This window comes from Haemorhous mexicanus, chromosome 7, assembly GCF_027477595.1.
Source record: "Haemorhous mexicanus isolate bHaeMex1 chromosome 7, bHaeMex1.pri, whole genome shotgun sequence".
Taxonomy (NCBI): Eukaryota; Metazoa; Chordata; class Aves; order Passeriformes; family Fringillidae; genus Haemorhous; species Haemorhous mexicanus.
The window spans coordinates 21,405,421-21,418,908 of record NC_082347.1 but is presented as its reverse complement, the minus strand read 5'-3'; the positions used below and the strand labels follow the sequence as shown (position 1 = coordinate 21,418,908).

The window sequence follows — 13,488 nt, the reverse complement described above, 5'->3', positions numbered from 1 at the left end:
TATGGAAGACAATAATGTCAAACATAAAAAGTGTGTAGTCACATGAAATACAGAAGGTTAGCCAATGCCATTTAGTCCTTGTAGAGTACAAACAAAATCTTTCGAGTGGTACTGGAATAATTTTTTGCCTGTTGACCATCTGTAGGAAGCCCTTCACAGGCAAATTACTGTGTAAGATTAACTTAACCCAGGTGTGTGCTGGCCTCTAGCACTGCTGGTGGTTACCACATCTGGCACTGAGAACAGGTCTTGGGATAGACTTATGCACGTGACGCCAAAGGATTCAAAAGATTTAGAAGTTCTTGGGTTTGCTGCCTCCTCTTAGGAACTAACCAAATTTAAGGATGTGTGGGTGGAAGAGGGGCTGGTTCTTAAGCTGGTGGTCCCTTGGAGGTCAGTAACCAGATGGTAGCCCTCGGCTGTGGAATCCCTAATTAGAAGTAACCTGTTGCAATTAATTACTTCAGTATCTCAATTAAGAGGGTAGAAATCTGTGGAAGAAAACTTTCTGCTGCAAAGTAAATAGGCTGACTTCAAAGAACAGGATGGAAAAGGGAATGAAAGAAAGCATGTGATACAACTGTGTAGCTTTGTTTGGCTTTGTAATTTGATTGTATGTCCTGGTAACTATTTCTTTTACTGCAGATATTTTCAAAAGTTCTATTTCTGTATGCTAGAATATACTACTCTGCAGTGTAGTTCCTCTCTTCAGTTCTTAGCGACTCGTTAAACCTGTAATTCTGTTCTCACAAATGTTGACTTTTAGTATGTTCTTTTTCTTCCTAGCATTTAAATAAGATTCACCACTCTGTTTTTTCCTAACACCTTCTGTGTTAGGCCTAATTAGTTCATGGCTTTTCTGCAAATGCACCTTGGTTAGTCTTACTCTTTCCTTTCCTTTGCTGTTTTTTGTTTTTTGCTATTTTTAGAATTTCTAAAGAGTCAGTTTCTTTGGTTTTCTTGTAATGCTTTTAATAAACTACCTTGTTTGGCTTTTAGGTCTTTGGTGGTAACTTTTATTGCCATGGTTTACATAATCCAACTAGAGTGTGGTGAAAAAAGCAGTTTCTTGAGGATTGACTATTTGCTTTGAAGGATTAATAGACTTCCTCTACAGTTTAAACAAATGTAGTCTGAAGTTAACTTTTTTAATATCATATTAACACTGAAAACATTCATCTTCTATGTGTACAGTAAACTCTGTGGTGATGGGGCAGTTGTTGTACAAACACAATGTAATGATCTTTTTTCCAAAGAGGCACACTTTGGCTATGCCTGAAAGTATATGAGAAGGCTGTATACTTGGGAGATCTTGCTATGCCAGCACTTTTTATATATCTTTGGACTGTCTTTTAGAGATAAGAGGGGAGGGGGAACAAAAAGGAGAAGGGGAAAGAAAAGGTAAATGTCGTAGTGTGAAATGTATTTCCAAAGTGTATGTGTCTTTAAATTTCTTTAAAGGTTTTTAAGTACAGTGGCCCAGGTAACTTGTATAAACTGTAGTGCTATTTGACAGTAAAAATTTAGAATGCTGATTTTTATTTTTTCAAATTTTTGCATAGGTCTGTAACCAGTGATGAAGGATCCGTGAATGCATTCACAGGAAGGGGGTCACCTGGTAGGGGTCAAAAGACTAAAGTCTGTACCACACCTTCATCTGGTCATGCTGCATCTGTGAAGGATTCAAGCAGCAGATTGCCTGTTACAGACCCCACTCGGCCTGGTGCCACCACCAAAATCACCACCACCTCCACCTACATATCTGCCTCTACACTTAAAGTTAACAAGAAAACCAAAGGTCTCATTGATGGCCTTACTAAGTTCTTTACACCATCACCTGATGGTCGCAGATCACGAGGTGAAATAATAGACTTTTCAAAGCACTATCGTCCAAGGAAAAAGGTCTCTCAGAAACAGTCATGCACTTCTCTTGTGTTGGCTACAGGTACCACACAAAAGCTAAAACCTCCACCTTCTTCACTTCTACCCCCAATCCCCATCTCGGGTCAGAGCCCCAGTTCTCAAAAATCCAGCACTTTGACTTCTTTTAACTCTCCCCAAAGTTCTTCCAGTCAGTCAAGCATACCCTCCTTTAGTAGCCTTCCTAGCAGCAGTCAGCTAAAGGGACTCTTTGATGGACTCTCTCATATCTATACCACTCATGAACAGTCTCGAAAAAAGAGTCACCCAAGCTATGCACCCCTCAAGCACTTGTGTAGTAAACCAGAATTACCTTCCACATCAACGTCTAATAGTCATTTCTATGGAAAGAAAGAGCTTAGGAGTAGGTTTGTGTCTCATGCCTGTGCCTCTGGATGGGGTGTGTCTAGAGGACATGCTTTTAAAGCAATTGCTCACCTCAAGAGAACAGCTTTCTTTAAAAAGCACAGGATTCTAGGCAGAATAAAGTATAAAATGACCCCTCAGATGGGGACCCCCTCACCAGGGAAGGGGAGCTTGACAGACGGAAGGATTAAACCTGATCAGGATGATGGTAAGCAAAGGTCGAAGCGCCAACCAAACCTGCGTCCCGTCCAAAACCAAAATTCTTATCACATAGGTCTTAGCTATTTCTCTTGTTCTTACTTCACTTTCATACAAAAACAACAAAACTTTGACCTTTTATCTAATGCTGACTAAATCTCCAAAACATTTTTGTTTTTTTTTTTAATTTTCTGACTAATACCACACCACTTTCTTATTATTTTTTGCATCTGTAGTGACACTAGGAGCCCCAAATGCCTTCATAATGTTGCTTATGGCTGTGTAGTAGCGCATGAGTAGCCACTTGTCATGCCACCTCCTTGTTCTTCCCCTGCCCTTCCTGTGGCAGTAGTGCTGTCATCATGATTGTGTGCTGTCAGTGCTTATAATGGTGGGCATTTCATTTCCCTCTGCTCCATTGCTTTTTCATGAACAGTTCCATCGTGCTACAGTCTCCACAACACTTGATCTCTACTGCTGTGAACTACCTTTTTATTACTTTTATTTAAGAAAAAATTACTTTTAATTTATAATATTGGAATGCAGACATAGTTTAGCATTAATCTTCAAGTTTAAGGGCAGCTTTTTTTCTCTTGTGTTTATTTTTTACCTTCCAGAGTTTACCAGAATTTATCAGGTGGCATAGTTCTAGCAATCAAATATGCTCCATTTCATGAGGTTCAAAACTAGTTTAGTAGAACTGGACTATAAAGGCTTATACAGACAGACAAGCAAGTACCAAAAAATAGGTTGTGCAGCAGCAAGCTACAAAAGAAGAAGCGGGGGTGAAGGGTTCACTTCTGTTACTTAGTAATCCCAAATTTGGTTAAAATGGGGAGTTGTTAACAGCCATAGTTGCAATCCTGTTTAGTAGTATCACTTTGCTAATGCACATATAACCTTCATGTCTGTGAATAAACTTTTTGCTGGTTTTAAATAACAGATACTGAAATCAAACTAAGCATCAAACAAGAAAATACGGATGTATTTCTGTTGGGAAGCAAGGACACTGTTACACAGGAGGATTTGGAAGTGTTTAAGCAGGCCCGAGAACTTTCCCTGGAGGTAAGAATCATGTTGCCAAAATATAGTTATTTCTGTAAATAAAAACTGTAAAAAGTCTCTTCATCTTTATTTCTAATATATTCCTTTTAATCTAATGCATCATGCTTGCTGTGAATTCTGTTTGGGAGACACTGTATATGCAGATAGGAGACAAGGCATTGTGCTGGAATGGATCAGATCATAAGTGACACTTAAGATAGATTTTGAAAGATATACTTGAGCATTTTGGAAAGAAGGACTACAGGATCAAACATAGAGTTTAAAAGTAGCTGATGTCCTGGTCAGAACTGAGAGAGTATTGGTCAGTAATAATTTTCCTCTGCAAATAAAGCAGATATTCTAAAAAGCTAAGTCCACAAAACACTGCTTGGTAGAAAACCAGGTTTAGTGAGTCCATAAATTCATTTTACTTGATTAGTCACCACACTTTGAGTTTAAATACTGTAGACTTTATCTAGCAGTGATAATATTTGAGCTAAATCAGACTAGTGAACCAGACTTTTACTTTTCTGTGTCTGTGAAATGAACAACCAGTGTCTGTAAGAACCCGGGTCAGAAGGTGGGTGAATGTAATGTTTCAATTGCTGCTTTCTTAAAATGACATCATAAATGGCTGTGTGTTGTACTTTTTTCAGTAATGGAAGTCAGGTTTTTTTTCAGGTTTAGTGTACAAGAACTGACATTACACAGTGACTTTTTTACCGTCTTCTTTCACAGCATGTTAACTAACAAATTCAAATTGAGTTTAAAGATTCAGTTTCATTATTAGCTTTTACTTCTGCTTCCTCATGGAAATAGTTCCCACTACTTGCTTTCTTTATCTTCATATGCAGTCTCTAAAAATGTTAGGTGGTAAAGTTTTTAAAAGTTGATGTAGAAATTGCGTGTTTTCCCCCACCTTTCTTACTATTTTATATTTTGCCATCTCTTTAGAGCCTAGCAGTCATTTTCTGATCAGCTTAAATGCAGTATTGTAGCTGAAATCAAAGTGTTAGCATATTCTTGACTCTTTGAGGTAAATTCCTGTTACTCTTGAAGGCTTGTGCTGATACCTTTTCTCTCATTCTTTTGACGAAAGGACAGCTTTGAGTTTTCACCAGAATTATAGGGATGTCATCACAGTAGGTGCTGTGGGAGAATAGAATTTGAGGCTGTTGTGCCCCTTCTTTGGCTGGGCTTTTGCTGTTTGTATTTTCTGTTTAAAAACTCTGTCCACTATCAGGGTTAAAGAGCTTTAAGCAACTGATTTGGGTACTTCAGGTTTCTCATGCTTTCAGTGGGTGAAATTGCTTATATAAAGCTCAAGTTTCTTCTACTTTTCTATAACTAATACTTTTTTTTTTTTAAATTGCACCTGACAGAAAATTGGGTGTAAAAACACTGGTGAAACAAGTGGGCGATACCCTTCAGTGATTGAGTTTGGAAAATATGAGATCCAGACCTGGTACTCTTCACCTTACCCACAGGAATATGCAAGGTAGCAAGTTGTCAAGATTGCCATACATGGTTGGAATTTTTTCTGATGTGCACTTACAATTTATTTTTATTCTTTTGTAACTGTTGATAATGTAAAGCCTTTAAAAGTAAATATGCTTTTGTAATTATAACTGAAAACAGGGATTTGTCATTCTTTTTTGCTAGTTCTAAATCAAGGATGCAATAAAAAGTCATTTTCCTGGTCTTGTATAAATGTCAAAGTGTATCGTGTATCTGTGTGGTTTCATTCGAAGTTTATTTTTGTTGGTTTTGTTTTGTTGGTTTTGTTTTCACTTATTTGTTGGGGTTTTGTCTGGGTTTTTTTGTTTGTTTGTTTGTTTTTTCTTACACCATTGCAATGAGGTATGTCTGACTTCTGGCCCTTTAGACAAATTGCTTTTGGTTGTGGTCCAGTGTTTGTTAACCTCCTTTTTTCTAAGGACTTGGGCAGATGTCATGCCAAATAAATGAAGTAAAAGCGGGCAAGTTCTGGCAACAGCATCTCATTTCTGACTATCTTTGCAAGGGTGTACCTTGGAGTCAGGCAGAGAGCCTGGACTAGTACATGTGCTCAGCAGATCTTGGCAGAATTTTGTGTGTGCTGAAAATCAATGTTTTATTAATCTGTTGTCTCTGTGGCACACTGGAAGATATTCAGAACTGTATGTTGATCAAGCTCTACTACTATAGCATGCAGCGTGATCTGTTCCAAAGTGCTGTTGCATAGCGTTACTCTAAACTGCCTTTTGTTTGTGTGGTGGGAATAAGGGATATGTCATGTATCCATCATATATAAATCAAGGGCTAAAAAAGTGTGGAGAGTGTTTCCATTTCCCATTATAACCACAGTTTTTGTAGTGTTAATTTTTTATTTCAGTTTTGCTTTTTATTCCTTCTATTCATTGTGAAAGGGTGAGTTACCTATCCCATCAAGTAAATTAATCCCAGATAGAAGCATAACGATGGCTAATTGTTAGTATGAGGCTAGAGTGGGATGACACTGTAGGAGGCACTGTGGCTCTCAGTTAAGTGCAGTGGGATTACACCATTGAACAAATAGTTCAAACTACTTTTTATGTTGTTGATGAACTTCCTTAGGATACTGGAATGGTGTAAACCATGGCTGTAATCCCAGGATGTGCTAGTAACTTCAGAGCAGATAAAGATTGTCCCCTGCCCTAAAGCTTTGCAGACTAATTAATTTCTAGAGCAGTCTTCCACTGATTCAGTAATTTAAAAATGAAGGTAAGTAGCCATAAAAATTACCAAAGGGAGTGGTTTCTGATGGTATGTAGAGCACAGGGCATGTGGGTTACTTGTGTGTAGTCTGAACTGGATCCTCCCCAGAGAAGTGCACTTCTCTGTGTTGCCTGTGCTGTGGAGATTGTGGAGGGGAGATGTTTTGCCTTTATATGAACTCTTTGAGTTGGCTTCTGTAGTAAAGTGATGGTTTAGGTGAAGGTGAGGGGGTAAGATCCCAGAGTTTGCTGTCTTGCCCGAGAATTTGGAAGACATTGGGAAGAAAAGTCATCTCCAAGCCTTCCCCAGAAGCAAAATAAGGAAAATAAAAGGGAAGGAGATCCCCTGTATCCTGCTTTGTGTTTCCTTTATATTTATTAGGAACAGGAAAGATGAAATATGAAGTATTACTCCAGTGTGATTACTTTGATGGAGACCACAGGAAAAGCTAGGGTGGAGGGTGGGAAGGGGGAAGTAACTGAGATCTGCCAGAGGCTAAACCACAAACTGACCACAGCAAAACTTTATTGAATTAGGTTCACTGTGGTTGATTGATTGATTGAAGCTGATTGTTTCTGATGAGTAGTGTGTGTAATGTTCTATTTACTTATCTAGTTATGCTTTAGCAGCATTTATGTATGACACCTTATATTTAAATGGAAAGGGTTTTCATTTGTGGTAACTTTGTTTATGGAATGTAACAAACTTTTTGTAAAAAATATCTTCTTAATTTTCCTACAGATTACCAAAGCTTTACCTGTGTGAATTCTGTCTTAAATACATGAAAAGTAAAAACATTTTGTTAAGACACTCAGAGAAATGTGGCTGGTTTCATCCTCCAGCCAATGAAATCTACAGAAGAAATGACCTTTCAGTATTTGAGGTAGGTGTATCAAAAGTATAAGCTTTTGGAAAATAACCAAAAAATTGTTTGCTATTTTGCAAAATTTTTTTTCAGTTTGTAGATGGTACAGACTAGCTGTAGAACTAGTGAAAACTTTAACATCTTTAAGTACTTCCTTGGAGATTCTTCTTATGCAGCAAAACCAAGTTGAGATTCTGCCTATACTGCAAAAACAAATCCATCTTCTCAAGTCTGTTCTACCCTGCCATGTTCTTTTACGATTCATTCTTTACTTGTACTTCATGCCTTAGCCAAGCTCTTTAGGACACTTGCCTGGCATGAATCTTAGGACTTCCTTTGCACCTCTCATCTTGGATTGGTTTGCCTTTCCCTTGTCAGCCAAAGTACCCCCTGACACCCATTCATTTCTGGCTGCTTGAGTGTCTTGGGTGTAGGGAGAAGTCTAATCATAACGCAGGTGCTCCCAAAGTATAAAAGCAAGTAAAGCAGCTTCTTCTGTGTTCTAAAATGACAAATGTAGCTCCTCAGTGCTTCTGCCTTCATTTTGGATGTTTGAGAAACTTGCCCTGAGATATAAAAAAAATCCTACACCTTCAACTTTGGATGTATTAATCTATGTTTTTCTTTTGGGAGATGACTTATTTGAAGCATGAGGTTTTATGTAGATCCTGGACAAGAGAATTCTGTGTTTCTAGTAGCATACCTGCAGTTAAAACTGCCTTAACTTTCACGTTCCAGTTTCTCAAGCATTATTACAGGCAGTAATAGCAGAAAAGACTGGTGGGGTTACTAGGACTATTTTTCTCAACAGTGTTACTGAGATGCATGTATGGATAACTTCTCTTTAATTGCAGATGTCATATTCTTCTTCAAACTTGTATTTTCAAATTGTATACATGTCCTTTGTTCTTTATAATTGCCGTTATCTGTTCAAATGATGGTAGATGCAGTCTGGAATTTTTTAAAGTTAGAACAAGATCTATGTATTTGGTTCATTTGGTTATGCTTATGCTATTAAAAAAATAACTATTTGCATCACGATTGTGTCCTTCCTGACTTGAGCAGTTTTAATAAATATTGAAGAACTGCCAGCAAAAGACTTATGTTGTAAATAGACTTACTTCATTTTCTATCAAGAATGAAATTGCTCTAGACTGTTTAAATTAACTTGATTTTCTCTGTTAGCAGGTGTTAAGAACTGTGGAGCATACAACAGGCAAATTGTGCTTTCTCATTTAGTTTTATTAACTACTGCAAACATGTAAATGAAAAATTCTTAAGAAAATTAAGTACAGAGAAAAACTGAGGGAATGGGGAGGTGGGGGATTGCTTCAAGAAGCACATGGAAAAAAAGTGTTGTGAAAGCAATGTCCCAACTGTCTCCACTGCTTTTGTTCCCTTTGTCTGTTTTGGGTGCTTCAGTAAGCACTTGTGTTAACCCTTCTGAAATAAATGTAGTTGGTTTGGGTCTTTTTATTTCAAAGGTTAATGTCAGTTGTCACTGGCTGCTGTAGAAACTTCGTCATTAGTTGATGTCCTTCTTCCTAGATCCTTTCAAGAATTCTGTGCAACCATTTTCTTTTAGGCAGAGTGAAGCGTTTGTGGTTTCCTTCATGCTTTGTGTTTTTGAGAGAAATGGAAATAAGTTTGGCATTTTGTGATTTATGTACCTCTGCCCAGAGGATGACTTTGACAGATTTGAGAGCAGACTTTGACATAGCTTACTATTATGCTGTAGCCAAGCAACTTTTGACAGATGCTTCCTTTTGAGCTTGCTGTCCCTCTTTTTTTCCCTGCTTCTCACATTGAAAACTGACGAACAAGCTGTGTTTGCCTGAAATTTAAGAAGTTTTTTTACATTTCTGTACAAATGTTCTTACTAAAAAAGACAGCTCACATAATTTGCCTTTTCAGGCTTAGCCAGTAGTGATTTCTGCTTACTTAATGTTCACATTTAATTTGCACACTTGCTAATAAGTGTGAAAAGTAATAAAAAGCACCTGGACAATGGAGTGTGCTGTAAGAGAGTTTGATGTATTTGATAGGCTCTTAAGAGGTGTGTACAAGTTTATCCTGATGCCTTAAGGAGCAGTAGATATTCATTGAATGTTTTTTCCTCAATCCACTTAATGCAGCTATACTACTGATGTTCCCTTAAAATCCCAAAATATATCCAAAAGGATGGGTTTTGCTTAGATTTGTAACTAGGATTCTTACTGAAAACAAATTAGAATAGAAGATGGCTTCTTTTTCTGCACAGTTCTTGTCATTTGTTTCTCTCTGAATGAAATACAGCTACTGTCATTATCAAAAACATTAGAACAAGCAAACCTTTCTATTAAGATTATTTCAAAAATGTGTTGCCTTTGACTGAGCCTTTCAGGAAGTACCTAATTGGTCTAGGAAATCTGCATTTGTGTCTGGCTTTTCTGTAGCTGTCTGAATCACAGCTTGACTCTTTTCACTCATAATATACCTAGACTAATTGTACTATTTAGCCAGGAAATTTACCTCTCTCGCTCAATAGCATTTTAGCCTGGCATGGAAATTTTGTCTTGTCTAATTTATCCAAAACATTGATGTGACTGATATGTAATTTGCTACTCATTTATTGGCCTTACATCTTAAGGATTCACCAGAATACCCTTCTTTGTTTGGGATTTTTTTAAAAGTTGCTGTACTCCACTGCCTTCTAGCAAATCGCAATTTAAAGCAGTTTAAACTAGTGCATTTTTGTTATCTGCCAGTCGTGCTCATTTTCATTCCAGGAATAAAATGAAAGAGGTAAGTCTGTCTTGAACAGCTAAAAGGTGAAGTTACTTTGTTTAATAAATCCAGATACTCAGAGGTTACTTAAAAATGCAGAGTAATTAGCACCTACTGGAGGATTCTTATTTAAGAAGTGGGTGTTTCTCTTTTGAACCTTGATGTGTTTTGTTTGTTTCTTGTAATACTGTTCATGTTTCCTTCTAGGATATGATTGGTTCAATAAGTTGTTTTGTCCTAACTTGTTGGTGCCATGGAAATAACTGCATCTGTCTTGTTTTTCTAGGTTGATGGAAATGTGAGCAAAATTTATTGTCAGAATCTTTGTTTGTTAGCTAAGCTCTTTCTGGACCACAAAACATTGTATTATGATGTTGAACCATTCCTCTTCTATGTCCTTACAAAAAATGATGAGAAAGGCTGCCATTTAGTTGGATATTTCTCTAAGGTAAAACTTTTAAAAGTGGGTTGGTTTAATATTTGTAATGTCCTGCTCTCCTTAATGCTTCTCCCAAATGCAAAGAAAAATCAGAAGTTGGAAAAAAACCCATAAGCTTGAAAGCCTCTCTGTAAATCTTGACTATTATGTGCATTGTCTCAAATACATGGTACTTTCTTGTCTCTTACTGATGCAAATTCAGAATTTGTTCAGCCACATGGATGGGAGTAGTTTTTTTCATGTTTAGGGATTTTGTTTCCAGAATTTGTTGTGGTTTCAGTTGAATATTTACATATTTTTTTCTTCCTCAGCATTTTTGCATTAGTATGCCAAATCTAACTTGTAAGAGTTGCAGGTATTTGGAATGTCGATGTGTTTTCATGGCTTGACTGCTGGCAGTTCCAGCTGGCTATTTAGATGTAAATGGGCATTGCTGTTGCTCTCTTGTGTGCAGTCTGATCTAATGCAATTACTTGCTGCTCCCATGTAAGAGTGCATTGCCTGACTTCATGGTGCCTGCCTTGTTTAGAGTGGATGTCTCAGCTGTAGTACTGATTTTCAAGTAATAGATGGTTGCTATTGACAAAAATAATACTTAAGTGAACTGTCTTGACAAAGATGACCGAGAAGAATGGTGAACTATAGTTAGATGTGTCTGCAATGGGAAAAGCTTCCATTATTGTCAATAGTTTGCCCCTAAAGGATGTGTTGAATAGGTACAGTTACTCAGAAATTCACTACTTCCTGATCCTAGTATTGCTACTTCCTATTGACTGTATATTTTCTTTCTTGAATAAGTGATTTGTGGGGAAATGGTAGTTAGGAGAAGTCTTGTCAGAATATCTGGATATTATACAGTAATCTTTTGCATGTCTGGCTGCATCCTTCTGATGAGTGAGCCTTGCTGGAATTAAAGTGAGACATGTAGGCACAATTTACACTATCTTTAATGTCAGTCAGAACTTCTTGTGACAGACATGTCAACTTTTATTTAGTCAAGTATTTTTTCCATGTGCTTAAGGTGGTGCAGCTTAAGGTGAGTCTCTTGATTTTTGTTCCTTATCATAGAATGGTTCATACCTTTGAGATCATTGAGTCCAACTGTTACCCCAGCACTACCATGATTGCTACTAAACAGTGTTCCCAGGTGCCACATTTACAAGTATTTTGAACATTTCCAGAGATGGCAATTATACCACTCCCATGAGCAGCCTGCTCCAATGCTAATAAACCCTCTCAGTGAAGCAAGTTTTCCCAACATGCAGTCTGAACCTTCCGTGGCCTGATGCAACTTGAGGCCATTTCCTCTCAACCTGTTGCTACTGACTGGGGATAAGAGAAAAGCCCAAGTAGAACATACCCCCAGCCTTTCCCTCCTCCTCCAAGTGGGTCACCCTGTCACGGAAGGAGATCAGGTTAGTCAGGCAGCACCTGCCTTTCATAAACCCAAACTGGCTGGACCTGATTCCCTGGTTGTCCTGCATGGCCATGTGATGGCAGTCAGAATGATCTCCTCTGTGACCTTCCCCTGGCACAAGAGGTCAGGCTGACAGATCTGCAGTTCCACAAATCCTCCTGCCACTTTTTATTTGTTTTACAGTTGCTAACCTCCAGTCAACTGGGACCTTTATGGTTAACCAGAACTGCTGGTAAATGGTGGAGAGTGGCTCAGTGAGCTCTTTCAACCGTTCCCTTGGGCTCTGTGCACTTGTAGATGTTTTAAGTGACATGACAGGTCACTAAGCATTTTCTTGTGGATCACAGGGGGGATCATCCTGCTCCCTGTTTCTGCTCTGGTGGCTGGGTACCCTGAGTACAGCTGGTCTTGATGTTATGGACTGAGGCAAAGAAGGCGTGAAGTACCTCAGCCTTTTCCTTATTGTTGTGGTTTAACCCCAACTGGAGATTAAACCCCATGCAGCCACTCCTCACTCCCTCCAGTGATAGAGAGAGGCAAAATGTAGAGGTTATGGGTTGGGATAACAATTTCCTGGAAATAGCAATGAGATAAGAAATTGAACAGTAACAGCAACAATACTAAGAAAACAGTGTATAAAAGAGGGCCATTACAGCAAAATGCTCAATGCATCAGAGGTGACCTACTGCTCCCCCCAAATTTCCCCCCCCAAGACAGAGGCAGTGAAAGGAAGTAGTGGACAGCCCTCCAGTCAGGACCAGCAGCATTGCACTGCACTACAATGCACCCACTCATCTGGAAAAGGACAGAAATGTCTGTGGACCCTCTGAACACACTTTTACCTCCACCTGAAACCCTGCCCCTTTCTTGGAAGTGGAGAATTCCTTACTTTCACCCCCAGTGATTATGTAGGTGGTATAGAATAAAAATTTTTTCTTGTCTTATGTGCCACTGACCAGTTTGCATTCTAGGTGTGCTTTGGCCTTTCTAATACTGTCCCTTTAAAAACTCACAAGACCCTTGAAGTCCTCCTGTTGCCTGCCCTCTTCTTCCAAAGGTGATAGACTCTCATTTTCCCTGAGCTTGAGACAAAGCTCTCAGCTCAACCAGTCAGGTTGTCTCTGCGTGCACATCTGGAAGCACGTGGGATGGCCTGCTCCTGTATCTTCAAAATTTTCCTTCTTTCATCATGTCTACCTTGGACTCCTTTGCTTTTGCATCTTAAGGGACTTTCTCAACCAGCATCCTAAAAAGGCTAAAGTCTGCCCTGTGGGAGTCCAAGGTAGCAGTTCTGCTTACCCCCCTCATTATTTCTTCAAGAAAGACAAGCTGTCATTTCATGATCACTGTGTGCAAGATGACCTCTAGTCATCACATCACCCTCCAGTCCTCTGTTCACAAGCAGCAGGTCCAGCTGTGTACCTTCCCCTTTTGACTCACTCACCAGCTGTATCAGGAAGTTATATTCCACACATTCCAGGAACCTCCTAGTCTGCTTCCTTTCTGATGTGCTGTATTTCCAGCAGACATATAGTAAATTAAAGTCCCCCTCAAGAACAAGGGCTCATGAGACTAACCCCAGGCTGCTTGCAGAACAATTCATCTCCCTCTTCATTGTGGTTGAGTGGTCTATAGCAGATTCCCACCAGGATAGCTGCCCTGTCACCCTTCCTTCTGATTCTTGCTCAAGTCTTTCATCACTGTAATTAAGCTTAAGGCAGTCCTTAACATACAAGG

At 38.8% G+C, this 13,488-nt stretch overlaps 1 protein-coding gene across 6 annotated transcripts in view; it reads left to right on the top strand.

Moving 5' to 3' along the window:
- KAT6B (lysine acetyltransferase 6B) overlaps positions 1-13,488 on the top strand; it is a 106,678-nt gene that overhangs the window by 58,983 nt on the left and 34,207 nt on the right. For 4 of the 6 annotated variants that reach the window (XM_059851331.1, XM_059851328.1, XM_059851329.1 and 1 more), the window contains exons 7-11: positions 1,563-2,494; positions 3,428-3,549; positions 4,911-5,026; positions 7,006-7,147; positions 10,182-10,343. In XM_059851331.1, the coding sequence (XP_059707314.1) occupies positions 1,563-2,494; positions 3,428-3,549; positions 4,911-5,026; positions 7,006-7,147; positions 10,182-10,343 (1,474 nt within the window). The remainder of the gene's footprint in view (positions 1-1,562; positions 2,495-3,427; positions 3,550-4,910; positions 5,027-7,005; positions 7,148-10,181; positions 10,344-13,488) is intronic. The other 2 variants (XM_059851333.1, XM_059851332.1) reach the window with 2 other exon arrangements.